Genomic DNA, 25,868 nt, shown 5'->3' on the forward strand with positions numbered 1-25,868 from the left:
TTAACTGTATTTTATGAGTTCTTTTAAAAGAACACGTTGATTTAAAAAAAAAAAAAAGCTATTATAAGTTTAAAAAATATGCCGATGAAGCAGGGCCTCTATCGATCAGCTAATCCTGTATTATCCAATACAGTAGCCACTAGGCACATGTGGCAATTACCTAAAATTAAATAAAAATAAAAATTTAGTTCCTCTGCTGCACAAGACATATTTCAAGTACTCAACAGCCATATGTGGCTAGTGGCTCTGTAGTAGACAGCACAGATATAGAACATTTCTATCGCCACAGAAAGTTCTATAGCACTGCTCTAATCAAACCAAAGATACTACTTAGCACAATATAATACTAGAAAAGACTGACGAGTTAGTACTGATATCTAATATCTGGTATTTTCAAGTATACCATCTTCAAACCTCCCGAAGTTATTGTATCCTATTCTTATGTTTTTCATTCCATGTCTGGTTTGGGACCAGGAACTGATAAAATAAACATGTTCAATAGAACCACTTTTCATGACCTAAGATGGTACCTTCCATACAACAGATGATCAATATGTGTTTGCTGAGTGAATTGATCAATTTCCTTAATTTGTTACAAAATTTGTGGTTTCACAGGACCAAACTACACCACCATCTTTATGTTCTAAAAACCACCTTCCTGGTAAGGACTACATCAAAGTGAAAATGCACAGGAAAGGGCTAGAAAGTGTACTTCTGACCCTAGTTCTGTTAGTTTTCTTATACCAGATAGTATACATCCCCCTTCCTGCCAATGTAAACTAAACAAATTATTTCCGCCACCCATGTCTATGGTCTTAATTCAATAAGTAGGAGAAAGTTATAAATCACTTCACTAGATTTATATACTATAAGTAGACACATAGATTTACAGAAGATAAGCTTTAGATTATCTGGTGTCAACATCAAAGTGATACACTTACATTTAACTTCAACTGTTCTGGAGGAAAAAGCATACCTCAAAGCAATTGACTAAACACAGAGAAAAAGGTCAGACTGAAAGCTACTGACCTCTTCTTATAAGAGACGCTTTAAGAAACTACTGCAATATTTTCTCTAACAAGCTCACTCAAAGAGCCACCTTCTTACAAATTACAAATTACTATAAAGTAATTTGCATCTTTAATATATTAAACAGATAACCTAATCAAGCTACCAATCAAGCAACTTTTAAGATCAAGACTAAGTTATAGCTTTATGAACCTTAACTGCGACTGAGGGGAAAATTCCTTAATTGGCAAAATAAATTGTTTGCATGCAAAATTTCTGACTAGTAGAGAATGAAAAAAACAACAGGAAGCCCGCATTAGAGAATCCAAGTAAGTTAAAGGTTCTTCCAAATAAGACTCCTAACTTCTGCACAGTTAAAGTCTGGGTTCAAATCAAAGACCTATACAATCTTAGGCAAGTCATTCATCCCTGTGCACCTCATTGTTCGCAAATGTACATGAAGATAATAATTCATAACTCAAAAATCCGGCTAATTTTCCCTTTGCTTAAGGCCCACACAAAAATACTCCTACAAGCTCCCCCCCATCCCCCCGCCCCCCCCCCAGTGGCTCAGCTGGTTGGAGTACCGTGCTCCTAACGCCCATTCGGCCAGTGAGCTGCGCCCTCTACAGCTAAGACTGTGAACAACAGCTCTTCCTGGAGCTGGGCTTCCGTGAAGAACAGCCGGAGCTCGGTATGTGCTGCCATGAGCAACCGGTGGCCAGCGTGAGTGGCCGGTAGCCAACGTAAGTGGCCAGCAGCCAGCGAGAGCTGCTGTGAGCCGCCGACCAACGACCGGTGACCGACCACCTCAGGGGGGTGGGGGGCGCAAGGCTCACAATACCAGCATGGGCCACAGAGCTGTGTCCTACACAACTAGACTGAGAAACAAAGGCTTGAACCGGAGTGGGGGGGGAGAGGCGGAAGAATGGGGAAAAAAATACTCCCACAAAAAATTTACTTGTCTGACTTTTCCTCCTGAAGCTTCATTACTTTTTAAAAACTATTTTAATAAAACATTACTATAAAATTGAACTCACAATAGAGAAATACATTTGAATACCTATCAATTGTTTCATTTTTCAGTTTTAGGGACAGAAAAGGTCATTGAATATATAGTACATTTCCTTGTTCTAAGATGCACATTCACATTTTAATACCTCTGATATTGACATATTACAACTGATCACAACTTACAACTATAATTGACAGTGTCTTCTTTATTAGCAGTATAAAACATTGTGGTCTTAAAATCAGTGGTACCTTAGATTTAATGAAATATGGTATTTGGAATCCCTAGGCAATTTCCTATGTAGGCACTAAGCAAATAAAATCCTGCCTAGCTACTATGATTAAGAGTAGGTAAACTACAATATGTATGTGTATGTATTCATGGACAGAAAATCTTTAAAATAGTATAAATAAAAGTGGTAGTGGAATTTAGGATGACTTAATTCCTTTATAATTTTCTTTGGTTGTATGTTTTTTATAATTAACATGTGTTTTTAAATCAGAAAAAATGCCATTTTTATGATGAAGAAAAACTAGACAGGGTATGCTGTCACTGCTATGTCTCTTTATACATTCCAGTAACATTTAGTAGTTCATGGAGCATTTCTTTATGATTAGTACAGATCAGTCAACGTTTAAATCACTATTTCAAACCAGTCAAGATCAGCATGTAAAACTATATTAACGTCAATGTTACTGATACTGCAAGCAATTTTAAATTTCCATTTTATGACTTTATCAAATTAAGTTGCCTGGTTTTTTATATGCATGTGTGACTGTGTTTCATGACAAGCTGAACCATTAAAGTTTATGGTTTTTAAAATTTCTATTGTTTAGCAGTAAATCTATGCAGAATTTCACATAAAAGTTATTATTTTTCTCTATGTGAAAATTAACCTAAAAATTTGGCTTGCTTATGTTTAACTGCACACTTTTTTATCAGTTGAGGAGTTCAGCTTAATCAACCTCTAAGATCTAAAACTAGTAAGAAAAAAATACTAAAAGTAGAAAATGGAATTAAAATGTCAAGGTGCTCCTTTGCTTCAAATTGCTCTTATAACTATAAAATACTTTTTTTAAAGAAAATATTAAAGTCCCCTCATTTGTTTTTATGAGTTTTCTTTTCAAAGAAAGAACATTCTGCCCAAATTCCCCGAGGAATGAAGTACCAATCATAAAGCAACAAGACTTATTTTTATGTGTGTGGGAGGAGTGCTTAAGAGGATCAAAAAGAGAAATCCGGGGGTGGCCAGTTAGCTCAGTTGGTTAGAGCACAATGTTCTTAACAAGGTGTTCTTAACAAGGTTGCCAGTTTGATCTCCACATGGGCCACTGTGAGAAGCGCCCTCCACAACTAGATTGAAACTACTACTTGACTTGGAGCTGATGGGTCCTGGAAAAACCACACTTAAATAAATAGAAGATTTTTTTAAAAAGAGAGTAATCATACCATGGATTATAAATACATGTTTTGACTCTAAGCAACAATATATTAAAAACTGTCAGCTATACTATTAGCAGCTATACTGACTAAAATTAAAACTTAGTATAAACCAGTGAAGGAAGGAAGGAAGGAAAGAAGGAAGGAAGGAAGGGTGGATCAGAGGAAGGGAGGATCGGAGGAAGGGAGAATTGGAGGAAAGGAGGGAAGAAGGAAGGGAAGAAAGAACAAATGAACTTCTGTTGAGTAAAAATTCAAATTTTGTATTTAAACAAGTCTTTAATTCAAACAAGACTTGGACAAGTTAAAAGGAGCTTATAACTATGAAATAATGTCATGATGTATGAACATAAATGGTTTTAACTGGATAGGGAAAATATCAAGAATACTAAAATGGTTGTCCAATCACCCTCTGGACTGATGAAAATGTGAAAGAAATCAAAGACTTGGGTCAAATAGATGATTAACGAGAGAATGAAGGTTGAAAGTTAAATGTAGACAAGTGGTCTTATTCTCAATGTAAATGTAAACATAAGGAAAGTTTCTACAAAGATGCACTACAATACTGATTCATGAAATGGCAAAAATTGGGCATTTATTCTAACCTTTGAAGAAGCAAGGAGAAATCCCATTTTTAAGGAAAACAGTAACTCACAGAAACTACACCACCAACTTGCAACCACAAACAAAGCAACAGTATGAAGTAACAAAAATCAAACATTCACATGATCAAAGAAATTCTGGATGATGAAATTCATGTGTAAAGAGCACGCTGATTTTGGTTCATTCCCGTGTCAATATTCTGAAGCATTTGAGATCCTGGTGATACAGGCAGAGTGACTGTGAATCAAAAGTGGTTTCTTCAACGTGCCAATGCTCTCGCTCCATTATGTGCTTTTTAGGAAATAATTATTGACCCACCTTATTAATCAGACCTAGCTCCAAATGCCTTTACTACACCCCTGAAAACCAATCTAGCTCCAGAGAAGATATCTGCCAGTAAGTATAATCAAAAAAGTATCGCTCAAGTCTCGACAGCAATTCTTAAAAGGAGTTTAAAAAAAACAAAAAACAACCTTTAAAATAAGTATATAACCTCCAAGGTGACTAGTTTAAAAAAGACAATATTCACTTGGATATAAAGTACTGGTGAATATATTTAAAAACATCACTGTATCCAAGTGAAATGTACATGTAAGTATAGTTTGCAGAACTTCAAAAACATACAGGAAAACCTACAGCCACCATATTTTTTAAAAACATATATTAAATATACTTACACAGTAGCTCTTCAGTCTGATAAAATCTACAGTCATAGGAATGGATCGATCACTATTTCTGTTCAGTACTTTGATGTAATCCAGCAGGTCAGCAAAGAATTTGTAGCCCCCCTTGAGCACGCAGAGGGCTACGATGTGATGGCCTCCCATTTCCTTCATCACATCCCGAGCAAGCCGTTCGGTCCTACAGAAGTAAAATCAGGAATTTAATAGAAATTAATTTGTATTATAATAGAAATACATTTAAACTTTGCAACAAACATCGCTTACATATTAAAACTTCCACGAAACACGTCCTTTGCCCCCATGAAGTATATCTTTCCTTCAGAAAGCACAGATAAAAATTTCAAAAATCTTCAAAAGCTAGGTACACTATAACAGCCATCATACATTTTTAAAATGAAATTTAAAGTAAGATACCATGTTATATATAAGATTGCAAAATTCTGATTTAATGAAATTTCCCTGATAACAGGAGATATGATCAAAAAATATGGTGAATGCTGCTGCGGAATGCCATCCAACAGAAAGGCAGGGGATCTTCAACACGGGAAGCAGCGCGTGGAATCTTAGTGACAGTGTGTGACAAGTTTCAACTTGTTCAGTGCAGTCAGTTGGGTGTGGGCTAAGGTTGAGAGAAGGTACGTTTTAGTGTGCCGTAAATCATCCTCCATCATGACAATGCTCCGTGTCACATAGCTTCTGGTATATGGCAATTTGCATCAAATGAAAACATTACAGTGTGTCCTCATCCACCTTATTCACCAGATCTGGTATCATGCGACTTCTGGCTCTTCCCCAAAGTCAAAATGACGAAAGGTAAACATTTTGAATAGGTTCAGGATATCAAGGCAGCCACAACAGTGCAACTAGACACCCACGAAAGAGGACTTCCAGAACTGCTTCAGAAAATTGCAAGAATGGTGGGATAAGTGTGTTCAAAGCGAGGGGGAGTATTTTGAGGGGGATTAATGGCAATGTGTCTTTTACTGTAATACATTTTAAATTTGAACATTCACCGTATTTTTTGATCACACCTCATACAATATTAGAAGAGATTATGAGGAAAACAATTCTTTAATATATACCACTGGGAGTATAAATTATTACAACTTAATGGAGGATAATTTGGCAGTATCAAAACATTCAATTAAAAAAAAACATTCAATAAACACTTTTCCCTTGACCCAGGATTTCCACATGGATAAAGTTGAGCAAGTGCCCAAACGTGTATAAATGGATGTGCCGTTCTAGTATGGTCTGTAAAAGCAAAATAATGGAGCGATCTTGTATGTCCATCAATAGGGAATATGTTACAGGCAGAAAATGGAATGCTATGCAACCTTTAAAATATATGGGATAGCTCTGGATATACTAATATGAAAAAATGTCCAATAAATTTTAGACCTATCTGATAGTACATACCCATGTGTTAAAAGATATATGTATATTTGCATACAGCATATGTGTAGAGCCAGTGGGTAGGGAGGAAATGTGCACAGGAGGCTGAGAAAAGAGAACTCTACTCTTATTTACAGCCTCTACAGTTAGAATATTTCACAATATGCATGTATTGATATTGTAATTTTAAAATCTAAATCAAAATAACCTCACACACGAGGCAAGCATTTAAGTACCAAGAAAAGTTTTCCACTGTGATTCATTTAAGGGGAAACTTTTAAGTTAGATGTGCACAATCATAAAAATCTGACCTTGCCTTTATATGATTCAGCCCCAGCCCATTACCCTGTTCAGGGTTGAGAAATCAAAGACTATGACGAGAGTTCATTCTTCCAATTTCCCTTCAGTGTTTATTCTAGTCCTTACAGACTCCCAGGATACCATTCCTCATACTGGGTAATTAGTAAGCCCTCCCCTCTTTTTTTGTCAAGAGGACTTTTTGAAAACAGAAAGCATCTATTAGTTGACAAGCTGGCCTAGTTTATGATCAAATATCAACTACTTGAAACAGTTGCTGACACCTGAAATTAATATAAGAAAAAAACCAAAAACTTCAATTTGAGATCTTACTAACCTGTCCATAATTAGTCCATGAGGAATAAACACCTTTTCCAAATCCTCAGCGTAATGACTAGGTATACAAAATAAATCTAGGTCATAACCTGGTTCATCATCACTAATCTGAAAAAGAAATATGGCTATTTCAATGAGAGTATTACAGGACACAAACGCTTGGTTGAATTTAGATGTTACAAACCTTAGTATAGCAGACAAATTTAGGTATGAGATATCAAGAACTTTCAGTAACTTTGTAGGTATGATAATGAATTATAGTTATACAAGAAATCAGTCATATGTTTTACAGATGAATAGTTGACTGCAGAAGTAAAATGACATGAAATTTCATTTAGTTCAGCAAAGAAAAAAAAGAAAAACTTTAAAGAGCAAAGACAAACGCGGCAAAATTTTTATATTTAAACATGGGTGCTAAGCATATGGGGAGTCATTATAATATTCTCTCTACTTTTGAGTATACTTGAATATTTAGCTTAAAAAAATCTTAATACACTATAGTCTATCAAATTAAAACATCATGCTGAACAAGAAAAACTGCTGTTCCCCACCCCAAATCCAGATACACCCTTTCATCTCATAGTAGAAACAAAATGTAAAAAATGTTATGTGATTTCTTAAAAAACCAAACTCCTAGAAGTCTGAGATTGCTATAATCCACTCATGAGGTGCCCTCATAGTAGAAACTCCAAGATTGTTTTGAGTAGGACCACATATTGGCTGTCGGTGGTATGCCCAGTCCCTGGCATACAAAATATTTAATAGCATTGGTGATGCAGCTAGCACCTGCAGTGGTAAAATGTACAATGATTACAGTTTTATAAATATTGTATAATGCACCTATAGACACAGAAAAAATGTAACAAAATCATGAAAACTATGGTCTTGGGGAGGGGAGTTACAGCAATTTTTCTTATTTCCTTACATCACGTTTTCCTAATTTTCTTCAGTGAGTATATATTGTTTTTAAAAAAATTCAATAGTCTTTCTTACAAATCATTTTTGGTAGTATATATTTTTGTACACACATATAAAAAGTATGAGAAAAAAATTAAAGCTATATTACAACAAGACCTACAAAAAATTGTAATACAAAATATAAAAGGAAGAGGAGGGAGGGAGGGAATGAGGGAGGGAACTGAGGAATATACCAAACAATGGTCAACTATAGGAAGTGAGGACTTGCCACTTTCCACACTTTAATATTGATTTGGGTTTTTTTCACTGTCAATTTTACTTCTTTATTATAGTCGATTTATAATTCAATTCCCACTCACCATTATATTTAAAGCTTATTCAAAGAAATAAACCATAATTATAATACTCTACCTCACATGATATTCAAGACTAAATATATTCAAGAAGCTGATCATAGGAGCTTTGGAACTTTTCAAGAAATACTGGTCAAACCATAATTAAATTTCAGTGTATCTGTTAATGTCTATTGAGCACCTCCTCTTTCAGTCAGCACTGTATTAGGTACTTAAGGACAAGTAGCTTGGCTTTCAATAATTTTTTAAAAATACATATTTAAGATTTATATTATTCACAGAATTCATAATTATATTCTCATGAAATCTGAGGTTCACGTTGTCTCTCAGTCTCAAAAGCTGTTTTGAGTTCTCCAGGCTTTAGCGGGATTTTAGGTACTGGCTTGGCAGGCTGGTAGTACTCGAGCAGCTCTTCAGTCTGTGCACATGGTCAGAAGGCTGGTGACAATTCAGGTAGGCAGACCAGGACACGCCCACAGGCATGCTCCCGCAGCTGCATGTAGTGCACAGGCGCACTCTTGGCAGCTGTTCTAAGGGCTGTCAAAAGTCACTACTGATTTGTTTTTAAACAAACATGTATTACTTTCATAAGCAGAAAAAAAATCTATTTTGGGGGAAAAAAGGATTATGTATGCCAGATCCTCTAAGACGAAGTGCTAATGTATCTGCTAAACATTCACACGATGCTTATTTCAGAACATTTACTACAAAAATAATAGAAATGGGATGTTTCTGTCACCTACAGGAGCATTTCAAGAATATTTTAGGGCCTGCCCGGTGGCTCAGGTGGTTAGAGCTCCATGCTCCTAACTCCGAAGGCTGCGAGTTCGATTCCCATGTGGGCTCGCAACCACAAGGTTGCCGGTTCAACTCCTCGAGTCCTGCAAGGGATGGTGGGCTCCGCCCCCTGCAACTAAGATTGAACAGGGCACCTTGAGCTGAGCTGCCGCTGAGCTCCCGGATGGCTCAGTTGGTTGGAGCGCGTCCTCTCAACCACAAGGTTGCTGGTTTGACTCCCGCAAGGGATGGTGGGCTGCGCCCCCTGCAACTAGAAAATGGCAACTGGACCTGGAGCTGAGCTGCGCCCTCCACAACTAATACTGAAAAGGACAACAACTTGAAGCTGAATGGCACCCTCCACAACTAAGATTGAAAGGACAACAACTTGACTTGGAAAAAAGGCCTGGAAGTACACACTGTTCCCCAATAAAGTCCTGTTCCCCTTCCCCAATATTTGTTTTGTTTTTCTTAAAAAAGAATACTATACAACAAGCAAGTACTAAATTTTGCAAACTGAAATTTAGCTCAAATTTTGGGGAAAGAAAGACCTTGCTAGATCCTACGAGAGGATAAACACTCATGTCAGGCTCATCAGAATATATCTGCTACTGCTTGACATGAATGAAAACGCACCATTTCATAGTACTTTACAATCAAGAAGAGCTAGAGCACCAAAATGGCTTCCTTGAAGCTTACTCACCCCTTCATCCCAGTTACTCACTGCTTCTGGCACAAGTACAAACTAGGACCCACCCAGTACTCTTTGAAATACGCAACACTTGTAAAGATGACTACTTGTGTGAAAATGGCTCAGTGCCTGGCTACAGGTTTTGCAGACAGCCTAAGAACTTCCAGAGTCTTGTTTGTCTCAATCAAAGTCAATGTGAATTCAGCCGAGTCCATCCCAGACATGAGTCTTACACAGACAGACCAGCAGGGATATACCCCAAAATAGAAATTCTACCTCTGTCAACACACCAAATTAATTTCCAATTCAAAACTTATTTTCAATCAATACTATTAGATTTATGTGTCACATTTAACGTCAAAAGGTTGATTTGTTATATCAAACATTAAAAAAAACGTTACTGTAACTCTTCCCAAATAGAAAAACAATAATTCATGAAACTTGCATCACTTGAAGTACTTTATTTATTTATTTATTTATTTATTTATTTATTTTTAAAGATTTTATTGGGGAAGGGGAACAGGACTTTATTGGGGAACAGTGTGTACTTCCAGGACTTTTTTCCAAGTCAAGTTGTTGTCCTTTCAATCTTAGTTGTGGAGGGTGCCATTCAGCTTCAAGTTGTTGTGCTTTCAGTCTTAGTTGTGGAAGGCGCAGCTCAGCTCCAAGTCCAGTTGCCGTTACTAGTTGCAGGGGGCGCTGCCCACCATCCCTTGTGGGACTCAAGGAATCGAACTGGCAACCTTGTAGTTGAGAGCCCACTGGCCCATGGGGGAATCAAACTGGCAGCCTTCGGAGTTAGGAGCACGGAGCTCCAACTGCCTGAGCCACTGGGCTGGCCCCACTTGAAGTATTTAGATACGAATTTACAACTTTGTTATAATTCACTATAAATAAATGGGGTATATTTATGGGGGTCCTAATTTAAGAAACATGATTGGCCATGGATAGATAGCTGTCTGAACTGGGCAATGGGTACATGAAGGTTCATTATACTATCATGTTTACTTGTGGATGTTTCAAATATAAAGATAAATAAGGAGCAATTTATTTAAATGATGACAAGTCAGCAACATCAACTTTTCCCAATTTTACATTTAATGAAAACTTCATAATTCATGATCAAATATTAGAATACTAATTTTAAAATGGTAATGACCTTATTCAGAACCTGTATTCTTATTACTAATACTCAAATATTTGAGCACCCACTATACTGTACATACAAGAGAGGATTAGGTAAATAGTGACACAGCTACCCTCAAAGAACTTACAGTATAGTAAAAGACATGACATATACATGAATAACCATAAAACAGAGTGCTAAACTGTTAAGAAAAAGATACAGGTGAAATATTATGGGAGTTTAAGAGGGCACTCAAAATCACTTAAGAGCTAGACAGAAATATACTTGGTGGCCGTAAATATTATTAGCCTTTATTTGTCCTATATGATATTGGTTAATATCTCATGTTAATGAACTCCATCTGATATGGATTAGTTAACAATCCAGTGGCTGCTTTGATAAAAAGGGATTTCAATATATTCAATCCCAACAGAATGCATTCAGATGAAAAACAGGGGCCTACAACCAAGACTGCCCTACCTAGGAAGGCTATCATTTAAAACTGAAGGAGAGATAAAGATCTTCCCAGATAAGAAAAAGCTAAAAGAATTCATTGCCACCAAGCCAGTATTACAGGAAATGTTAAAAGAACTTCTTTAAGCAGAAGAAAGGAGAAAACAAAGTAACAAAGACCAAAAACATGAATAATAAAATGGCAATAACTATGTACCTATCCAAAATCACTTTAACTATAAATGGATTAAATGCTCAATCAAAAGACATAGGGAGCTGAGTGGATAAGAAAACAAGACCCATGCATATGCTGTCTACAAGAGACCTACCTCAGATCAAGACACACAGACTGAAAGTAAAGAGATGGAAAAAAAAAAAAACATTTCATGCAAATGGAAAGGAGAAAAAATCTGCAGTAGCAATACTTACATCGGACAAAAACAGACTTTAAAATGAAGACTATAGGGCCAGCCCGGTGGCTCAAGCAGTTGGAGCTCTGTGCTCCTAACTCCGAAGGCTGCCAGTTCAATTCACACATGGGCCAGTGGGCTCTCAACCACAAGGTTGCCGGTTCGACTCCTGCAAGGGACGGTGGGCTGCACCCCCTGCAACTAGCAATGGCAACTGGACCTGGAGCTGAGCTGCGCCCTCCACAACTAAGATTGAAAGGACAACAACTTGACTTGGAAAAAAGTCCTGGAAGTACATACTGTTCCCCAATAAAGTCCTGTTCCCCTTCCCCAATAAAATCTTTAAAAAAAATGAAGACTATAAAAAAGACAAAGAAGGAAATCACATAATAATAAAGGGATCAATCCAACAAGAGGACATAACCCTAGTAAACATCAATGCACCCAACATAGGAGCACCTAAATATATAAAACAAATACTGACAGACATAAAGGGAGATATCAACAGTAACACAATCATAGTAGGGGACTTTAACACCCCACTAACACCAATGGACAGACCCTCCAGACAGACAATCAACACGGAAACAGAAGCCTTAAATGAGACATTAGACCAGATGGATTTAATTGATATTTTTAGACCATTTCACCCCAAAACAGCAGAATATACATTCTTTTTAAGTATATATGAAACATTTTACAAAATAGACCACCACATGATAGGCCACAAAACAAGTCTCAATAAATGTAAGAAGACTGAAATCACATCAACTGTCTTCTCTAACCACAGTGCTATAAAACTAGAAATAATAACATGCTGCTAAATAATGAATGGGTCAACAATGAAATAAAGGAAGAAATCAAAATAAACCTTGAGATGAACAAAAATTAAAACACAATGACTCAAAAATCTATGGGACACAGCAAAAGCACTCCTAAGAGGGAAATTCATAGCAATGCAGGGCTACCAAAACAAACAAGAAAAATCTCAAATCAACAATCTATCTTTACACCTAAGGGAACTAGAAAAATGATAGCAAAATAAGCCAAAATGAATACAAGGAAGGAAATAATAAAGATCACAGTGGAAATAAACAAAACAGAGACCAAAAAAACAATACAAAAGATCAATGAAACCAAGAGGTTTTTTTTTGAAAAGACAAACAAAATTGATAAACCTTTAACCAGACTCATCAATTAAAAAAAGAGAGCCCAAATAAATAAAATCAGAAATGAAAAACAAGAAGTGACCACAGACACCACAGGTATACAAAAAATTTTAAGAAAATACTGTGAGCATCTATATGCCAACAAATCTCACAATCTGGAATAAACGAATAAAATCCTAGAAGCTCAAAATCTTCCAAGGCTGAATCCAGAAGAAACAGAAAATCTGAACACATCGATTACTACCAACAAAATTGAATCAGTAATCAACAAGCTCCCAACAAACAAAAGTCCAGGACCAGATGGCTTCACAGGTGAATTTCACCAAAGATTCAAAAAAGAATTAACACCTATTCTCCTCAAGCTATTACAAAAAATCCAGGAGGAGGAAAGGCTCCCAAGGTCATTTTACGATGCCACCATTACCCTGATCCCAAAACCAGACAAAGACATTACAAATAAAGGAAAATTATAGGCTGATATCCCTAATGAACACAGATGCAAAAATCCTCAACAAAATATTAGCAAACCAAATTCAACAATATATTAAAAAGACGACAGATGTTATTAATAATAATAAAAGTATATATATGATATATACATATATATGTGTATATATATATGTGTATATATATATATATATATAAAAGACCATACACCGTGATCAAGTGGGATTCATTCCTGATATGCAACATTGGTTCAGTATCTGCAAATCAATTAGTGTGATACATCACATAAAGAAAATGAAAAATAAAAATCATATGATCATATCAATAGATGCATCAATAGTGAAGGCATCTGACAAAATGCAGCATCCATTTACAATAAAAACTCTCAACAAAGTGAGAATAGAGGGAACATATCTCAACATAATAAAGGCCATATATGACAAACACACAGCTAACATCATACTCAATGGGGAAAAGCTAAAAGCATTCCCCTTAAGATCAGGAAGAAGACAATGATGCCAACTTTCACCACTCTTATTGAACACAGTAGTGGAAATTCTAGCCGCAGCAATCAGACAAGAAGAAGAAATAAAAGGCAAACAAATTGGAAAGGAGAAAGTAAAATTGTCATTATTTGCAGATGACATGATAGTATATAGAGAGAACCCCAAAGATTCCACCAAACAAACTATTAGAACTGATAAATGAATTTAGTAAAGTAGCAGGGTACAACATCAATGTTCAGAAATTGGTTGCATGTTTACACACCAATAACGGACTATCAGAAAGAGAAATTAAGAAAACAATCCCATTTACAATTGCATCAAAAAAATACTTAGGAATAAATTTAACCAAGGAAGTAAAAGACCTTTAATCAGAAAATTATAAGACAATGAAGAGAGAAATTAAAGAAGATACAATTAAATGGAAACATATACCATGCACATGGAGAGGAAGACTTAATATAGTTAAAATGCCCATACTACCCAAAGCAATACATAGATTCAATGCAATCCCTATCAAAATACCAATGACATTTTTCACAGAACTAAAATAAATAATCCTAAAATTTATATGGAACCATAAAAGACACCAAATAGTCATGGCAATCCTGAGAAATAAGAACAAAGTGGGAGTATCACGCTACCTGATGTCAAATTATACTACAAGGCTATCGTAATCAAAACAGCATGGTATTGGCATAAAAACACACACGTAGATCAATGGAACAGAATAGAGAGCCCAGAAATAAATCCATGCCTACCTATATGGTCATTTAATCTATGACAAAGGAAGCAAGAATTTACATTGGGGTAAAGACAGTCTATTTAATAAATGGCGTTGGGGAAATGAGATACATGCAAAAAAATGAAAGTGGACCACCTTGCCATATACAAGAATAAATTCAAAAATGGATTAAAGACTTGAGTGTAAGACTGGAAACCATAAGACTCCTAGAAGAAAATATAGGAAGTAAACTCGCAGACATTACCCTTAGTAATACTTTTACTGATATATCCCCTCAGGCAAGGGAAGCAACAGAAAAAATAAACAAATTGGACTACATAAAACTAAAAAGTTTTTTCACAGCAAAGGAAACCATCAATAAAACAAAAAGACATTCTACTTACTGAATGGGAGAAGACATTTTCCAATGATACATCTGATACGGGGTTAACATCCAAAATTTATAAAAAAAAACCTCACAGAACTCAACAGCAAAAAAACAAACAACCCAATTAAAAAATGGACAGAGCACACGAAGACACATTTCTCTAAAAAGGACATACAGATGGCCAATAGACACATGAAAAGATATTCAACGTCACTGATCATCAGAGAAATGCAAATAAAAACCACAATGAGATATCACCTCACTCCAGTCAGAATGGCTATCATCAATAAATCAACAAACAACAAGGGTTGGTGAGGATGTGGAGAAAAAGGAACCCTGGTGCACTGTTGGTGGGACGGCAAACTGGTGTAGCCTCTATGGAAAACAGTACGGAGGAGGTTCCTGAAAAAAATAAAAATAGAACTACCTTATGACCCAGCAATTCCACGCCTGTGTATTTATCCATAGAAATCCAAAACACTAATTCAAAAAAATATATGCACCGCTATGTTTGTTGCAGCGCTATTCACTATAGCCAGGATATGGAAACAACCGAAATGCCCATCAATAGATGACTGGATAAAGAAATTGTGGGAGACAACCAAGATGGCGCAGTAGGTAAACGCTGTGTTTACCTTCTCTCACAACCACATCAAAATTACAACTAATCTACAAAACAACCATTATTGAAAATCATCTATAATCAAACTGAACTGAAGCCTTTCAACTAAGGACTTGCAGAAGAAGCCACCATCAGACTGGTAGGAAGGTCAGAGATGCAGCATGGGTTGGTCCTACAGCCACATGTGACCATTAAAGATCGGGAGAATATTTTGGCTGCGGGGGTCCTCCCATCCCTTAAAGGATCCGAGAGATACCAACCCTAACCCCAGCCCAGGGTTCCAGTGCCGGGGAGAGAAGTCCCCATAATTTTTGGTGGTGAAAAGCAGCGGAGATTGTGACTGAGTGACTCCTCTTAAAGGGATTGCGTACCGACTTACCCACCAATGGGATCACTTGCTCTGAGCTCCAGTGCTGGGGCAGCAGCTGAAAAGGTGGCAGGGACGTATGGTGGGGAATTGAGTTGTCTGGCTTGGGATGAAGGCTGGAGAGGCAGCTTTCTCCTGCATGGGGGAGCTGGTGGAGGCCATTGTTTCCTTGTTGAGCACACCCCTGTCCCAGCGTGCGAACACAGGCGGCCGCCATTTCTTCTGAGTCGCTGCTGTTCCATCACCACACCCTGGCGATTCAAGACCTGGCCCCGCCCAGCTTTCGGGCACACCCAGGCTGCTTTCAGTGGCTTTTTCCTACAAACCGCCTGCCTTGACTCAAGCTGCAGACTTTCCTAGATTCTCAAAGATTCATGGAACCCAGAGAAGCTGCATCTGGCTTGAGTGTGTCCTGTGCCTCTGGCTGAGCAGCCCTAAGCCGGCACTAGCGGCAGCCGCCCTTGGTTTGTGGCTTGGCCTCTCAAGGTGCTTCCAAGCACATCACGGACGGCAGCCATCTGTGGATTTCTTTCTGGCTCCCGCTAGGTGGCTCTGGGTGGGGCACGGGCTGTGGCTGAAGTAGACCTATAGCAGATCCCCTCCAAGGAGGTCCTGGGCTGGCGCCCCCAGTGGCTGGCTTCTAAACGAGCTGGAGCATCACCCAGCCACATCCAAGTACGACACACCAAAGGGGTGGATTGGGCAGGCACCAGAGTCCTGCTGAGGCAGATCCTGCTCCGTAGGATCAGCCCCTGCACAACAACTCTTCCACTATAGTCAAGGCCAGTCCTCACAACCAGTGAGCCCAAAGGTCAGTCCTTCACATTGATATGCAATTATCACTAAGGCTCAAGTACAAGAGGAGGGCACACACAACCTATACAAGGGACACACCTGGAGCCCGTGGCTCAGGTGGCCTGAAAGACTGCATCACTGAACTCCACAGCACACCTACTACAAAAGTCCATTCTACTAAGACCAGAAGACATAGCACCTCTGCTTAATACATAGAAACAAACACTTTGGGAAGCAGCCAAAATGAGGAGACAAAGAAACACGTCACATATGAAAGAACAGAACAAAGCTCCAGAAAAAGAACTAAGCGAAATGGAGATAAGCAATCTATCAGACGCAGAGTTCCAAACACTGGTTATAAGAATGCTCAGTGATCTCATAAAAATGGAGATTGAAACCATAAAAAAGAACCGGTCAGAAATAAAGGATGTGATAATGGAAACGAAGAATATACTACAGGGAATCAATAGCAGATTAGGTGAAGCAGAGGATCCAACCAGCGATGTATAAGATAAGGTAGCAGAAAACACCCAACCAGAACAGAAAAAAAAAAAAGAGTCCAAAAAATTGAGGAGAGTTTAGGGGCCTCCGGGACAACATCAAATGCACCAACATTCGCATTATAGGGGTACCAGAAGGAGATGAGAGAGGAACTGAAAACCTATTTGAAGAAATAATGACAGAAAACTTCCCTAACCTGGTGAAGGAAATGGACATAACAAGCCCAGGAAGCACAGAGTCCCAAACAAGATAAAACCAAAGAGGCCCACACCGAGACACATCATAATTAAAATGCCCAAGGTAAAATACAAAGAGAGAATCTTAAAAGCAGCAAGAGAAAAACAGTTAGTTACCTACAAGGGAGCCCCCATAAGACTACCAATTGATTTCTCAACAGAAACTTTGCAGGCAAGAAGGGAGTGGCAGGAAATATTCCAAGTGATGAAAAGCAATGACATAGAATCAAGATTCTCTACCCAGCAAGTCTGTCATTTAGAATTGAAGGACAGATAAGGAGCTTCCCAGACAAGCAAAAGCTGAAGGAGTTCATCAACACCAAACTAGTATTACAAGGACGCTTAGAGGGAATTATTTAAGATGGGAAAGGGGGTTAAGGATGGGTGAAAGGGGAAGGGATTAAAGAAGAACAAATTGGTTGTTATATAGTAGTCATGGAGATGTAGGTTATAGCATAAGGAATATAGTCAATAATACTGTAATAACTAGGTATGGTGCCAGATAGGCACTAGATCTATCAGGGTGACAGATGGGAACGGGGTTGGGGTCAGGGTGAAAAAGGTGAAGGCATTAAGAAATATAAATTAATAGTTAATACAGTATGGGAAATATAATCAACAATGTTGTGAAGATCATGGAAGGTGCCAGATGGACACTGGACTTATCAGGGAGATCACGTCATAGACTGTGTAGATGCCTGACCCATGCGCTATACACCCGATAAGCTGAAGTAGAATAATATTGAATGTCAACTATAATTAAATGTATAGGTATATATAGTCACGGGATGTGGAGTACAACATAGGGAAGATAGTTGATGGTATTGTAGTAGCTATATAAGATGTCAGAGGGGTAGTAGCTTGGGGAGTGGGTTATCACTTTATGAGGGGTTTAAATGTCTAACTATTACATTGCTTTATACACCTGAAACTAATTTTAAAAATACCTTTGTTTTGTTAAAAATTATAAATACTGTACATGTTTTGTGTAAAATAACTTGAAATATGTACATTTATAAACATTGATAACTGTAAAAAAAAAAGGAAATTGTGGTACATTTATACAATGAAGTATTACTCTGCTGTATAAAAGAATGAAATCCTACCATTTGCAACATGGATGGACCTAGAGAATATTATGCTATGTGAAATAAGTCAGACTGAGAAAGACAGATACCATATGATCTTACTTATATGTGGAATCTAAAGAACAGAATAAACGAGCAAACAAAACAGAAATAGACTCAGAGATACCGAGGAAAAAACTGATGGTTTCTAGATGGGAGGGGGGTTAGGGGATGGGGGAGAAAGTGAAGGGATTAGAAAGCACAAATTGGTAGTCACAAAATAGTCACAGGGATGTGAAATACCCTATGGGGAATATAATCAGTAACATTATAATGATCGTGTAGGGTACCAGATGGCTACCGAACTTATCAGGGGGATCACTTCATAGATTGTGTAGATGTCTGACCACTGCACTGCACACCTGAAGCTGAAGTAGAATACTGAATGTCAACTATAATTAAATATACATGTGTATATACAAGTATGTATATATGTATATACCGGGGTGCCAAAAAAATGTATACACATGTACTTGTACTCATCTTTATTTTCAGTACATACTGAGCATTACAATTTTAATACAGTTTTTTCCTTTCTTAAAATGTGTATACATTTTCTGGCATCCTCTGATATGTATATATATATATATATACGAGTATATATGGTCACGAGATGTAAAGTACAGCATAGGGAATACCGTCAATGGTATTGTAATAGCTATGTACAGTGTCAGATGGGTTATAGACTTGGGGGGATTATCACTTTGTAAGGGGTGTAAATGTCTAATCATTATGTTGTTTTGTACACCTGAAACTATTTTTTTTAAAAAAAAGAAAAAAGAAATTATAATACAAAAAAACAAGCACAAATTGGTAGTCACAAAATAAGTCACAGGGATATGAAATAGTGTGGGGACTATAATGAACAATGTTGTATAGATTATGTAGGGTGTCAGATGGGTACTGGACTTTTTAGGAGATCACTTCATAGATGGTGTAGATGCCTGACCACTCTGCTGTACACCTGAAGCAGATGTAGAATAACGCTGCATGTCAACTATAGTTAAATATATATATGTGGTCACAGAATGTAAAGTACAGCACAGGAAATATAGTCAATGGTATTGTAATAGCTATGTACAGCGTCAGAGGGGTAGCAGACTGGGAGGGGGATTATCACTCTGTGAAGGTCATAAATGTCTAATCATTATATTGTTTTGTACACCTAAAACTAATAAAAAAGGCATTCAGTATCCACCTTGATTAAGGCACTGTGCAATATTTTGTAGGGTTATACAAGGATGATTATAAGTGTACAGTCCTCAGCTTGTAGTATAGTGGAAAAGACATACATACATACATACATACAACTAACTACGCAGTACAATAAAGCTTATAATTTGTACCCAAATCTAATTTGGTAAGTCCACAAACTTTTGATTATCAAAAGCAGTTATGTATACACTAAAGATAAACCTGGAACCCAAGGTCACGCAGCACCTGTGACTCCCTCCTAAAGCAATACCAAGCTTAAAGTAGTCAATACACTGTTGCTTAGGTTTTAAATTGAGTAAAGTAGACTGATATGTCTCTGACACTGAAGTAGCACAGCCTTCTAAGCCACCTAGGCAACAGCAGTTCCAACTTTCTATATGAATGCAAGCCACATCTGTTTTACTATTTGTGACTTAGTGTTACATGTCTCAGTATGTGGTTATTACTGACACCTTCTAAAAGAACCACATTAGTCTGCTTGGGCGACCGTAACAAAATATCCTAGACTGGGTGGCTTAAACAACAGTAATTTATTTCTCACAGTTCTGCAACATCAAGGTGCCAGCAAAGTAGGGTTCATTCTGAAGCCTCTTTTCTTGCCTTGTAAGTGGCTACCTTCTACCTTCGGGGCTACCTTCTACCTTCGGGGCTACCTTCTCCTAGTGGAGTGGAGGATGGGGGCGGGGGAGAGCTCTCTCTCTTCTTAAAAGACAAGGGCCCCAACTTCAGGACCTTACCTAATCCTAATTACTTCCCAAAGGCCCCATCTCCAAATACCATCACCCTGGGGGATGGAGGTGTTAGGGCTTAAAGATTCTGCGGGGGGGGGGGGGGGGGACAAACATTCAGTCCATAACAAAAACTTAACATAAAATAGCTAGAGAAGATCACAAAGAAGGTCCTAGATGGCTTTGGGGGAGGGCCCAACCCTAAAATATTTGGGGAGAGAGGTGCCAGAGTGGTTAAGAAATGAAAACGTGGTTTCTCTCCAGATCCATCTTTCCCATTATGGCCATTTCTGGCTGAACTGGAAATCAAAGGATAGGTCATTAATAACTCTGAGTTACTTACCATTTACCCAGACAGTTCAGAAATCTGACTGCATCTCCTCAAAGCTTTAGAACACTGCTCTCAAATTCTAACCTATCTGTCATATACTTGTTAATGGTAAAATCCATACAGGTACCTTTACTAATATGAAAGATCATTGAAAAATATAACATTAATGTCTACCTTTTGCCTAGAATCAAAGTCAGTATTTTTTCTATCACAAATTACTGAAATAATTTTACTTTGCAGTAAAACTGGCATCACACATTTTTAACAATTATGTGCATCACATCTATGATGAATTTCTTGTTGAAAATGTTGATTTATACATAAATCTTCTAATTACAAAGATATATTATCTAAAATTACTGTGCGTAAGGAATTTAACTCAAGCTAAGACAACACTTGCAACATAAATTCATCAGACTGTGCCTAGAATTGCTTAAGTTTCTTTGTGGTCAAAAGCTGACAACGTTCGTGGGTCGAAACAAAACAAAATGGAAGTGAGGAAGTGAGTCTTCAAATGAGTTATGTGAATTAAAAGATGTACAACAGATAAAGCACATGTTATTTTATTCATAGTAACCAACAATTTCAAGCTGCAAAAATGGGCAGAAATTGTTCAGTGGCATATTTTTACCTCTTATATTCAGAAACTTTAAAATTTTCAAAAAACTCCAAAGCAGATTATATGGTATCCCCTTGGGATAGATAATCTGTGATAATTCAGAGTATCATAAAACCAAAATTATGAATTACTGACAAACATTTTAAATGTGAAAATAATTTAAGCTAGTAGTATGCTCATCTTCCAATTTTATTTCAGTCTTACAAATAAATCACACATATAAATTGCTTGCCCTCCCCTCTAAGGGTAAAAGAAAAAGTTTACAACAGTGTAAGAATTATAAGAATTAAAATCAGCATTCTTCACTATTCAACACAGGGGTAAGTTATTAGCTGCTCCTGGGTAAGTGAGCCCATAACTACTATATGTGCAAGGACATGGATTTTTTTTTTTTAATTTTTATTGGGGAATATTGGGGAACAGTGTGTTTCTCCAGGGCCCAAGGGACATGAATTTATCCAACACTATGATCTTTTATTAGTGTGCACAGTGGAATAGGCATGTTCATTGTGGACAAAAATATACCTGTATGTATATATATATACACACTGATCAATTATCAGAAGCACAGTGTTGAAGACAATAGTTCCATAGCAATTTGAAGTGTCCATTTGAATTCTTATTACTAGCAACTTATTCTAAATGTTAGGAATTTGGTCTCCACTGGCAGGAAAATACTGATATCAACGATGGCAGTCAATACTTTCAGAGCATATAAATTTACTGAATCCACACAATATAAAATTAAAGAAAGGAAGAAAAGTACCCTAGTTCATCTTTAGCCTCTCTTCACACAGGGGAGGAAATGACATGGCCCAGTTACTGCCTAATATACTAAAGAAAACTAAAAGAAAACTCTAAGACCCCTCTTCTCTGCTGATGTGGTTGGTCCTTTTGTCTTTTTCCCACCTCCTGCCTATGGATTTTCTGTAATACCCAGACACAAACAATGGAAAACAATTAAGATGGCTCTATATCGTGTGTCACGTTACTCGATTTGCTGTATGAAACCCCAAAAGTGATTGGCTCCACTTCTTAGTGGTTACAAAGAATAATTTTAATTTTAGTCTACAATGATTAATGTCAGTCTAAAATCTGTTGATAAAAATGATAGGGTTGTGGACCAAAAAACTGCACTATTTTTTCAATTCTGTGAAAATTATTGGCAGGGTAAGATTTAAGTCCAGTTAGTACAGGATTACGTTTTTTAGCACTATCATTGTGAAATTTAGAAGGTATTATCCACGTAATGCATATCTGATGTTTCACATTAATTTGCAAAAATCCAGAAGCTTGTTCTTAGTTCAAGTATCCAATTTGCCCTGGTAGTTCAATGACAATCACAAGCAGCATGGGTTATATCAGGCATATCTGGGGGCCAATTTCATCTAAGTGATGTTGGGCAAGTTTCTTCACCCATCTGTGCCTCCGAGGTCATACTAATGTTTCTCTACCTCATAGGGTACCTGTTATGTAATTTTGGGGCAATTACATTCCATAATGTCTACAGAATACTTACCTGAATGCCTAAAACATAGTAAATACTAAACAATTATCCACTGTTGTCACCACGAACTTATAAGTGGAGATGTTAAGAGAAAACTCTGGGGCCAAATAACTTAGATTCAAATCCTAACATTGCTGGATGATCTTGGGCAAGTTACTTAACCCCTCTGAGGCCCACAAAATTTTTTATAAATGTCAAACCAGTTAACATATGTAAAGGGCTTGGAACAGTAACCAGCATGTAGTACGCAACTATTTAAGTGTTTGTTATTTCTAACGTGCAGACAATTTCTGGGAAGGAAATAAAGGAATAGGAATTTGCAAACCAAAAACAAAACAAAACAAACACCAGCCAGTTCTGAAAATAATAATTCACCCGATGCTGGGGCAGGCATCATACCCCAAAGCTAAACGCATCTAACTTCCTCAGCAACTGAATAAAAACAACAGCCCCCACCATTCTTTGAGCACCTACTACTAGCATAACATTTAAATACATGCGCTCTTAAGAGAGACCTATGTTTGAGTCTGAGCTCCTCTTAATTGTGTGTTGTGGGTATGCTATGTTGAGGTTAAATTACTTAACTTCTTTAAGGCTTCGAAGATTCCTCCTCTGTAAAATGGTAATAATTATACTATTTTTACAGGGTTGTTTGGAGAACTAAATAGGACTATGTAGTAAACACAATGGTCGCTATTATTACTATTCCTAGTCAGGGACTGCCCAAAGGTTGTTACTCACACAAACTTTCTTATAATCCTTTCAATAACACCATGAGTAGCTAGCACTTCAGTTACTCCTAAAACAAATAAACAAAAACTGAGGGGAAGTATTTGTTTGCCACCCCAAAATATGCCTTTTGGGATAATATTTTAAGCTGGCTAGTTTCAAGAAGCAAGACTCAGGAAAAACCTCTGACCTTCCCTCAACTGCCTAAATGAATTTAGATAGCGGGCCTGCTCCAGAAAGGAAGCTATCATCATATAGTTTACTATGAACTAAGTGTGACAGACGGGGAGGAACCTACCAAGGCCCCTTTGACCAGTGTTCTCTGTGTCCAATTGTTAAAGACGGACCAGCAAACATTTATTTACCAAACATTTGCTTTTCCATCTCCTTGTGAATTGCCTTCCTACTCTTGGAAATCCCAAACCACAACTCCCCGCTTCTCCTTAGCACTAGATGGCATATCAGTCTCAACTGCCTGTCCTCATATTCTTATGGAACCTCCATATGTGCACAGGTAATAAATGTGGTCATTTTCTCCTGTTACTCTGTCTCATGTTAATCTGATTACTAATCCAGCCAGAAGAACTTAGAGGGGCAGAAGGAAAATTATTTATCCTCCCCCAGAAAAGTGAAGTAAGCTGCCCAAGGCCACACACCAGGATTCCAGGCCATTAAGAACATTGCTCTTTACTTTAAGTCACAATGCCTAATAAGAAATAGAATCCTTTTTTTAGGGCTCAAGTGAAGTGGTTAATTCATTTCTTCATTCAACAAACCATTATTGAGAATTTCTTACATGCCAGCTGGGGTTACAGTGGTGATGACTGCACTTGTAAAGTTTATGTTCTAGTAGGAGACAATCAACAGGTAACCCGGTAACTCCTAAAATAATGATGATGCAGGTTAAGGCATTTAATGGTTGGGAGGGGGATGGCTATGTCAGCAAGCATGATCAGATAGATAGGTGAGGGGGGAGGCAGAGTGCCTGGCTTGTTCCAGAAACAAGAAAAAGAACCAATGACGTTGGAGACAGGACATGAGAAGCTGGTTATGATATGAATGTCCTTGAAGGTAAGGAAGGACCAGATTCGCATTTGTTGTCCCCTGCAGCATCCAACAGCATGGGATCCGGATTCAAGAATATCTGAATTCGAGGCCTGCTACCTCTGGGCCGGCAAAATCGTATCATTTCACTATTTCTTCCATGTGTAAAACGATAGGCGTGGTTATCGCTACCAAGGCTGCGGTGCGGAGTCAATGAGGCACAAACATTATCATATGTCGCAGAACTAGATGAAAATACCAGTCCCCACGTACCCTCCTATGTGGTCGTTTCCGTGCCCGGAGGCCCTCACCACCATCTCCAAAATGTACAGAGAAGGGCCTCTCCCCTACCCCGCCAGATCATTCCCGAATTTGCCCACCGCCACAGTGCTCTTGCAAGCGGCGCAAGTCGACCCACACGCCATCTCCCCCCGGCTCTTCCCACAGCTTCCCCAAGGTTGTCCAGAGAAGGCACCCACTCCCGCCTCGCCATTCCGTCCCCCCCCCCCACACCCCCCCTCCCCGCCGCCCCGGTGTGACGTAAAGCCGAACCCCGGGAGCTGCGGCCGCGTCCAGCTCCCCGGCTTCCCCGGGCCACCCCGGGCAGGAGCCCGCACTGCGGGCACCCGCGCCTCACAGGCTGGCCGCCGTTGCCCCGGGCCTGGCGGGCCAAGCTGCTCACCACGACGCTGGGGCTGCAGGTCGCCATAACGGAACAGACAGGCGCGTGGGCTGAAGGCAGTCTGAAGAGGAAGAACCCGGCGTGGGGCCGAGGAGAGGGCGGAGGCGCAGCAGGAGACGGCGCTGCGCGAAGAAGCCGAAAGGTTTGTGGAGTTCTCTTCGCTGCCGCCGACGCCACCGCCGGGAGCTGAGGCGCAGGCTCCGCCCCCCGCCCCGCCCCGCGGCTCCGCTCGCGCGCCCGCCCCGCATGCTCCACGCGCCCCGCGTGCGCTTCCAACTGCCAGTTTCCACGTTCACGACGCGGTCGTGCGAATTTTCTTGCGGAAGAAGCCCAGACGACTCCCGTGCAGCCTCTGTGCCTCTTTGCCTCAGTCTCCCATCCGGATGGCTCCCAGATTTCCAAACCTACCGCTGCCCGCGTTTCTTCCTAGTGTCCATAAACTGGGCGCCGGCTCTTCAGTGGCCAGTCACCACGTAGTTACACTCGCCCAGCGTCCCCTTCCCAAGACCTTGGACTGCATCGCGGCTTCCATTTTCCTGACCTGTGGCCCAATTCTAACAAAAATCTTTAACTGGTTGTCAGAGTTGAGACCTAGAGCCCTGGAGTCAACTAGATCAGGGTACAAATCGAAG

At 38.7% G+C, this 25,868-nt stretch overlaps 1 protein-coding gene across 1 annotated transcript in view; it reads right to left on the reverse strand.

Annotated features, from left to right (window-relative positions):
* Window positions 1–25,429, reverse strand: part of HPRT1 (hypoxanthine phosphoribosyltransferase 1) — a 37,943-nt gene extending 12,514 nt beyond the window's left edge. The window contains exons 1-3 of the mRNA XM_033118766.1: window positions 25,237–25,429; window positions 6,776–6,882; window positions 4,741–4,924 (exon numbers count right to left, since the gene is read on the reverse strand). Of these exons, the coding sequence (XP_032974657.1) occupies window positions 4,741–4,924; window positions 6,776–6,882; window positions 25,237–25,263 (318 nt within the window). The 5' untranslated portion in view covers window positions 25,264–25,429. The remainder of the gene's footprint in view (window positions 1–4,740; window positions 4,925–6,775; window positions 6,883–25,236) is intronic.
* Window positions 25,430–25,868: the final 439 nt, after the last annotated feature.

This window comes from Rhinolophus ferrumequinum, chromosome X, assembly GCF_004115265.2.
Source record: "Rhinolophus ferrumequinum isolate MPI-CBG mRhiFer1 chromosome X, mRhiFer1_v1.p, whole genome shotgun sequence".
NCBI classification, from domain to species: Eukaryota; Metazoa; Chordata; class Mammalia; order Chiroptera; family Rhinolophidae; genus Rhinolophus; species Rhinolophus ferrumequinum.